The 8517-nt window shown below is 51.1% G+C and overlaps 1 protein-coding gene across 1 annotated transcript; it reads right to left on the minus strand.

The window, feature by feature from the left end:
- Positions 1–335: 335 nt before the first annotated feature.
- LOC128910183 (homeobox protein not2-like) lies at positions 336–4964 on the minus strand. Its single transcript, XM_054203133.1, has 3 exons — positions 4718–4964; positions 1384–1592; positions 336–494 (listed from the first exon to the last, which is right to left on the minus strand). The coding sequence occupies exons 1-3, from the start codon at positions 4962–4964 to the stop codon at positions 336–338; spliced, it is 615 nt and encodes a 204-aa protein (XP_054059108.1).
- Positions 4965–8517: the final 3553 nt, after the last annotated feature.

Below are 8517 nucleotides of genomic sequence, written 5' to 3' on the forward strand. Positions count from 1 at the left end.
CCCCAGCCTCTCTGCTGGGAACTCTTTGTGTGTCCTGGTGCTTGAAGAGCAAACAGGAGATCACATGCCTTGCCACAGCTATGGCACCATCAAGGACAACCAGCCTGGTGATGAAGCCCCAGGAATTACGGCACATGGCTACTGAACAGCAGCCAAACAATATTTGGGGGGTTCCTCCCAGCCAGCTGCAGTTTGTCCTGGAGCTCCAACTCTCGGATTGAGAGTGTAACATCTCACTTGGACCAAAGAAGCCCCAATGTGCCTGCATCCCCAGTATCTCCATCGAGCAGACAAGGCTGAAAAAACAACAGTGGCAGCTGAATATCATCAGCTATTCAAAGCTCAACATCCACGGTGTCCTCCTCGTGGTCCTTGATGTCTGTCGAGTCTGCAGTGGCAGGCTGTGTCACCCCAAACTGTGACAGCTTTGCTGCCTTCTGCTCCATGCTCTGCTTCCTCCATTTGATCCTCCGGTTCTGGAACCAGACTTTCACCTAGCAGGAAGATGGCACAACAGTTTAATCCAAGGTCTCCAGGAGTCCCTTTCCAATGGTGGCCGTTGCTACATGCTTCTGAGGCAAATGTCCCCATAAAGCAGAGTTCCTTAAAGAGGGGGACATACCCCTTCTCTGCTCGGGGCACAGTGCATGCGGGCAGGAGGAGGTCACACTACGATGGGCAGATTGGTGCTGGGAGAAAGGACCCGGGGAGAGGGGGACGCAGCCGCACAGAGGAGGCTCTGGCCACGGGAATGAAGGAAGCACCACCCCTAGCTCCCATGAGCCACTGAACCTATCCCTGCAGGACTGCCAGAGCGCATGATGAGGCACCCACCTACCCCCTGCCCCTGCTCCCTGTGCTGTTCGCACCCTCCCTGACCCCCCAGAACCTCCCTTGCTTTACTCTCCCTTTTCCCAGCTGAATTTGGATCCCACTACGGAAGATCACATGGCTCCTCCTTTCCACACTAAATAATCAGCTTGCAGTGGGAAGGGCAGAAACATACTGGGAAGAGCAGAAAAAAAATATTTAGATCCAGTATTATAAAAGGACACTTAAAGCATAAACTGTCTCCAGAGGATCATAACAATGTAGATACATTAGTCCAACCCAGCTTGAACTCTAAAGCAAGCGGGTTTGTGCTCCTAAATGCTTTTTGTTCCACTTCGTGGATTAAGAAAAGGATGCTCTTATTCACAAACCATCTAAACCTAGCTCACATCCCTCCAGGCATGTGGCTTCAATGTCATCTTGCAGCAAGGAGTCCCACAGGTCACTTTGCATCATGTCCTCCTCCCGCTGCACTTCACAGCAGGGGAATCACCGCAGACCAAACTCAGACCCAGGATCTATGCCGCCATCCCCAGCTCCCCCGTTTCTTACCTGAGTCTCTGTGAGATGCAGAGTTGCAGCCAGGTCAACTCGCTCTGTGCCCACCATGTACTGCTGCTTGAGGAACTCTTGCTCCAGCCGCTCCAGCTGCTCTGGTTTGAAGACAGTGCGGACCCTCTTTATCTTGCAGGGCCCCCCGGACCTCCAAGGCACAGCAGGGCCCAGTGAGTTGGCCCCTACACAGGGAGACAACTCCAGACCTGCCAGAAAGAAGTAGCAATTGAAAGGGTCTGCATGTTTGAGGCCATTCCTCCAGCCCTGTTGAAGTGCCAAGCCCAGCTTGCTTCAGCTGTAGCTGAAATCCAAATGCAGCTGCTCTATGCGCTAAAGGGGGCACCAAAAAGAAAAGCAGGGATGTCACTACCCTGTCCCTACCTAGATCATCACATCTAGGCTCCCTTTCCCGTGAAAGCTTGGACCAGATGATCTTTTGAGGTTCCTTCCAACATATTCTATGATTTTACCCACAGGTACAGCCTAGGACAGTCCTGGACATGCAGCCAAACCCAAAGAAGTCAAGTCTCGATGAGGTGAGCAGGGTTTGACCTCCATCTATACAGGATCTTTGTAACAGTTTACCCCATGCTGGCCCCTGCTTTTACCCTTCCCTTGGCACCCATGGTCAGCCAGGGTTCGGGAGAAGATACTGAAGCTGGCAGATTGGCCTCATGAAGACAAGAGTCACCAGCCCTTCTGCAGGTCCTCATCCCAGCCCTCAGTCCTTTGGTCTCAGTAGGTTTAACTGATCCATAAAGTTCCTCGTGTGCAGAGGCATAAGCAGGACTAAGAAGTGGATCTGGTCTCAGTCTCCTATCTAGTTGTGGCCTGGTGATAACCATAATTACCTAATTAACATACAATACAACACCAGCACTGTCACAGGACTAGCCGGCACCAGCCTAAAAGCAGTGCTGTCTCTGCTTTCTAAAGCCCTCATCCTGCCAGCACAGACTTTGATTCACATCCATCTCTATGTACATAAGGAGCGTGTGATTGCTACCCCCGACCATCCCCCAGGAGCCACAGGGCTCATCCCCATCCAGCTCTGTCCTCCTGAAGGACCTTCACTGAAGCCAGATCTCACTGCCAGGAGGACTGCAAGGCAGGGAGACCACAGTCAAGGGCTGAGTAAAGGGGGCAAAAACCCTCAACATCCAAGATACTGGTTCTGGAGTTATGACATGCACAGAAACATTAGCATAGACTTTACACATCTGAGTGTGAAGCGCTGGAGGGACAGTCGAGCCCATCTTGCTCAATGCCAAAAACTGCTGGACTGGGGACTTGGCTCCTGTCCCGACACCCAGAAAGACTCCAGGCAGCAGGACCTGCCTGCACAGACAAGACCGCTGGGTGCCATGAGAACACCGCCAAGAATCAAAGTACAGTTGTAAAGATATTAGGAATCAGACAAGGCCAGCGCTAAGATATGTTTGATGGTACCACAGCTTCTGTCCTGCCAACACCCAGGAACACGCTTAACTTTGAGAAAGAACACGCTAGTACAGCCAAGGGGACTTTTCTGTGTGGGAAGTGTTGTAAGCAGTATGGATTTGCAGGATGAGGCTATTAATGCTCTCCACCATGGCTGTTCTGAAATCTCAGCCCCGGGGCGATGCCATCTGTCTGAGATGCTTTGAGCAGAGGTTGGATGCAGCAGCTCGCAGAGGTCCCCCTCAGCCAGAGTCATTGCCCAGTAACACCAGGGTACAGCAACAGCAGCCACGAGGGACGTTGGCCTAGTGTGATGTATCTAGATCATGGAAAGCCAAGTTTCTTTAACTTTTATAGAAATACTGCACATAATGACACCGATTCACACCCGCTACTTATCTCTCCTGTAATGACTGATGTTGTCATACTCTCCAGGCACAAATGGGCACCTTGACCTACTTCATTTTCGTTAATTGGGTGTAAGTTCTGCGCGTGTTTAAGGATTTGTGGGATGGAGACCTGACAGCTTAACAACCGTAATTGCACTTAAAACTATTTTCATCATTAAAATAATTTCACCTGTCACATTTTTTTTCTATTTTAATACTGGGATAATAGCAAGCGTAATTTCAAACATGAAATACTTTGTGGGAATAGCTTTGCAAATTGTTTAACTATATTTTCATACCTGTATATTTGATATAATACATAGATTAACGCACAACTATGCAGATGCTGTCTTTTAAAAGAAATAATAGATTAAATAGTTATGCTAAGTAGTTAAAAAAAAGAACAAGAGTAGCAAATACTTTTGGTATCTGACTAGTGTAGCTATCAGGATCAAATCAAGTGTTCTCTCTACAAGTAAAATATGTGCTTGACTGCAGGTTTTGTCTGGGCAGCAATGAGATCAGACTCTGAATACTAAGAAGATACTTGATTTCAAGAAAAATACTCTGAATAGAGGTATTTCATTAAAACAGATTAGTCTTTTTGCTCAGGTTACGTTACAGTACCCCTCAGTGAAAATACGGAGACCCTGATGGACTACCCAATGTAGTCCATCACCAACTGTATAAATTTTACCCAGTGATCGAGAACAAAAACCTTTTTCCTTTGGGACTTTTGCACTAAAAATACAAACAGTTTTTAGGGCCGGGTGCTGCAAAACACTCAGTACTTACATTTCTGTGAGAGGTCCCAATGAGAGCAAAATTACAGACAGACAGGGGCACCTTTGGGAGAAAAGGGGACCCCACACGACAGCAGAGGGCAGAAATTACTTTCAGGGATGAGGGAAATTACAGGAGGTTTCTGCAGGTGTGATGAAAACACAGGCGTTGTGGTGTCTTTCCAGTACATGAAAAGAGAAATAAATGCCAGTGTGTGCAAAGCGACCCCTAAAATGCAGGTGGGGGCACGCGTGGACATGGGAGGGACTGTCCCTGACCCGAAACCTTCTGCTGCAGTCAAGCCTGAAGGATGTAAATCGTGTCATTAAGGTGCCGCTTGACGAAGTCATTTCATGTTTGGGGTAAATGGCTAGTATCAATTATCAATCACTACAGTGGGGAAAAATAATTAGTAAGAAATTCTTCGCTCTTCCTCCTTCGTTTTCCACAGCCCCAACCCAACTCTTTACCTTGGGGTTGGTCGAGGGGCTGCGAGAAATGAAACTACAGCCGATGGGGGAAAAAAACCCAAACCCCCTTATTTTCCAGCGCGGGTGATGCCACCCAAGCGCCCGGCTGGAAGGTCCCGGCTCCCCCCGCCTGCACTCCAGCCCCGTCCACGACACCCCCGTTCCCTGCCCATCCTCCGGACACGCTCCCACGCACCCCCCCCCGACCCGTGCCGGACGGGAGCCCTCCGCACACACACCCCCGCTCACCTGCACCGCCCCTCCCGGCCACGGCGCAGCCCCAGCCCCAGCCCCAGCCGCCCAGCAGCGGTCCCGGTCCCGGTCCCAGCCCCGCTCCGGGGCCCGGTGCCGCCGCGGGCCAGCGCGGGGGCGGCGGGGCGGAGGCAGCGGCGGCGGGACCACGTCGCGGCGGCTCCCGGGCGAGGAGCGCTTCGATGTGGAAGGGGGTTTTGGGGGGCGGCGGGTCGGGACGGGGTCGCGGCGGGCTGTGCAGCATGGCCGGGACAGTGTGCCGGCTGCCGGCCCCGCCGGCTTATATGGAGGACGCGATGGGGTGGGATGAGCCGCGCTCCTATGCAAAGCGGCGGCGGGGGGGCCAAGGGGGGCTGCCCCCACGCCCGCTGGCCTGCAGCGACACCCCCACGGACACCCCTTCTTTCCCACCGACAAGCCCACGGACATCTCTCCTTCCACACCAGCTCTTCCACTGACACCCGCCCACACACCTGTGTCTTCCCACCACAGGCACCCGCTCTCCTTCCCCACAGACCCCCATGCCAACACTTGCTCCTTCCTCATAGACGCTGAAACCCACTCGTTCCCCACAGACACTCACACCAACAATCACTCCTTCACCAGGGACACTCAAAGCAACACTCAAAAACTACTTCCCCACGGACACTCACACTGGCACCCACTCCTTCCCCGTGGACACCTTCTCCTACTCCATTGACACCCACACCAACACCCACTCCAGACAGACACCCACGTGGATACTTGCTGCTTCTGACACAGACACCTCCTCCCTTCCTCATGGCCAACTACACCTTCCCCCCACCAGCCTTGCTGGCATCCCATAGACATCCACATGGACACCTACAGCTCCCACCCAGACTCCACTGACACCCAAACTCCCCACGGACACCCAAACTCCCCCTGACACCCACAATTTCCCCCCAGGTCTCACAGGCGCACTTCACCATCCCCCTGGCAACACTCAGGCCAGCCCACCCCTACCCTCTGCCCGAGGGCATGGACATACACCTGGACCAGCTGTGCGAGCCTGTCCTGTTGCCCTGCCAAGAGGAACATGTCCATGTGTACCTGCCCAGGTGTGTCAGAGGATGTATGTATATCTGGAATATGGGAAAAAGACATCAGGAGCTTGCACAGGCTAAGAGGTGACTGTGCAGTGGAAATGTAACTGTTCGTCTGGTTTGGGTGCCATTCCCTTGTGACACCCCCCGGAGCCAAGTGCAGAGACAGGGTTTGGTGGAGAGCTGCGGATGGCACAGACACCTCACCCAGATGTGAGCGTACTCCGCAAACACAGTGCTGGGGGATTCACAGCCCTGTGCGCGCACAAATGTTCAGGCTCAAATCTCCACAAGCACCAAATTCACACTGAAAATTCACTCCAGTGTATGCAAACACAGAGAAATCCCAAGACTGGAGTCTCCGGGTTAATAAACACGGAGTAAAAATCCCCCATGGTTTAATAACCCAGCATTAAACATCTCTGCGTGCACAGGCTAGCTGTCCATATCCAGTAAATCCTGCCCTAAATCAGGTATTCGTGCCATTTAAAGTTTCATTTCACTGCCCAAGCCGCAGAAATGGACCTCGTTATAAACGAGCACCTCTCTATTTTTGAGCATTTCAAAGCAAATGGAAATTATGGGAATGCATGGGCAGGATTATCCTGCTTGCAAGGAAGCACCCTGGTGATGGCTACGGGAACCTCGGGGAAGAGGATGCCCGCAGGAGACAAAAGAGTCCCTCAAGTTTGCCTTTAAAACACTTTTTTTCTCCCATTTAGCATCCTGTCTTCCACAGCAGCTTCAAAATAAGTGAATAAATACAGCTGCTGCTTTATTGCTCCTTATCCAAACAGCCAGCCCCAATCCTGCCGCCGTGTAACTATGTGCTTAATTGAAATCACACGTTCAAAGCTGGGCAAGTGGCCGAAGCCTCTCCCGTGCAAAAAAAAAGCCGCCACCGACAAAATAAAGCCGCAGAGATTCTCAGCTTCTGGCTTTGCTTGCCCAGAGGTTGTGTGGATTAAAATATATGTGGGTGTCGTTATACAAGTTTTTGATTTGTTTTATTAAAAGCCTGATAAATCTCTTAATTATTTTTCTTCTTTATAATAAGTTGTGACTGCCACTCTAATTCCCATGAAAGAGGTGTTGGAGATGCTCTGGTTATTAAGGGAGCGGTTTTACATTGCTGTTGTTGGGATGGGTGAGCCGTCAGCAGAGCAGGGGGTGACGGTGGGATGCTGCTGGCAGGAAGGATAGACAGACGGACGGAGGGCCGGGCAACCAGCAAAAGCACCGACTGACTTTTCCCCTTCGGCTTCTCCCACTTGGCCGAATTCGCTGCCTAATGACGCGTCCTGTTTCCCATTAGTACTGTGTGCTCAGCTAATGCATTTCGGTCGGAAAGCTGGAAATTTTCACTCGCTGGTAATGACTTGGGAAATATAGCACCCAGCAGCCAGGCAGAGCGGGGGCTCCGGGAACACCCCCCCCCGCCTCTCCCCTGCCCACATGAGGTTGAATCACCGGCTCCATCCCCACCCCATGTGCTCCAGCAAAGGGGGCTTTTGCAGGAGCTGGGCAGGGGAGATGAAAGGATGGACCCTGATCCTCTTTTTTTTTTTTTTGGTAGTGAGGTTTTGGTGGCTTTTTAAAAATTTTATTCCAGTTTTGTTTTTCGAGTGCGCAGAAAATAAAAGGGGAGGGGGAGTTCCCTAGGGGGGTAAAAAAAAAAAATCCCAACAACAAAACAACAAAAAAAAAGCCCCCAGCCCTTTGTAAACATCCCCCCTGAGCAAAGGGAAGGGGGTGAAAAGCATTTCCTGATAACTCCATTAAAGAATGAGGCTGCATTAACATTCCAAGTACCTCGACAAGAGATGAAAGTGGGGAACTTGAGCTCAGCCTCTCCTTGCTCCAGATGTTATTATGGGCTCCCTGAAAGGTTTTTTTATTTCTTTTTTTGCAAAGAGACAAAGATGTTGCCTACTTCAAACGGGGCTAATTGATGCTAATGACTATCAGATAGAGTGGGGGCCCTTATTCCCCCCTGCAAAGGGGAAAGAGAGAGTGCATTTTACAATCCCCTCATAGAAAACGCCCCACTCTTCAAACCAGGTTGCTGCTTTGGGGATTTTTGTCTCTCTGGCTGCTGCTTTCTCTCCTCCTCCGCTCTCCCCCCCCCCCCCCCCTTCATCTTTTCTGTCCCCCTTCTTCTGGGCACCCCGCAGCTCTCACTTGTTTGCCCATGAGAAATTTCACACCTCGCCTCCATCGGTGGGGAGAGCCTGGCTCCTTTTCCATCCCGTTCCAAGCCGCAAAACCATCTCAGCGGGCGAAAGAAGTGGCGGAAATTTCCCCAAACCCACAGCAAGCACACGCGAAAACGTGATGGGGATTCTGTGCATCTGTAATCCGGGGCTGAGTCCTCCTGCAAGTGGGAAAACGTCTTCTCGACCGACGGCATCCTTTCAGTCGCATTGTATTAGGGAGAAGATGGATCCCAGGGCTCCTGTCGCTGATTAGACAGGCGTGTGCTTGCTCTCATTAGGATAACTAGCCCAGCACCACCAACCTAAGCAGTCTGAAATCATGAGCTCATGCCTTTTACTCTTAAAAAAACTCCAAAATTGGCTTAAAAATGAGGTGCTGAACACCAGCTTTAGCTTTTAGCTTTGTGTCAGATTTTTGCAGCCATTTCTCCTGTGATAATCCATAATAATAATAAATAATAATCCATAATCCAATAATTAAAAGGAAATGGGGAACATCCCCAAATCATGTGGCTCC

The sequence above is a fragment of the Rissa tridactyla genome, chromosome 5 (assembly GCF_028500815.1).
Source record: "Rissa tridactyla isolate bRisTri1 chromosome 5, bRisTri1.patW.cur.20221130, whole genome shotgun sequence".
Lineage (NCBI taxonomy): Eukaryota > Metazoa > Chordata > Aves > Charadriiformes > Laridae > Rissa > Rissa tridactyla.

Bases quoted from the DNA above. Each gene is read 5' to 3' on its own strand.
- LOC128910183 (XM_054203133.1), bottom strand. From the start codon at position 4,964: ATGCTGCACAGCCCGCCGCGACCCCGTCCCGACCCGCCGCCCCCCAAA. The intron at 1,593-4,717 runs GTGAGCGGGGGT...TCTTTCTGGCAG, and splicing joins GGCCGGGAGGGGCGGTGCAG to GTCTGGAGTTGTCTCCCTGT. The intron at 495-1,383 runs GTAAGAAACGGG...TCTTCCTGCTAG, and splicing joins TGCATCTCACAGAGACTCAG to GTGAAAGTCTGGTTCCAGAA.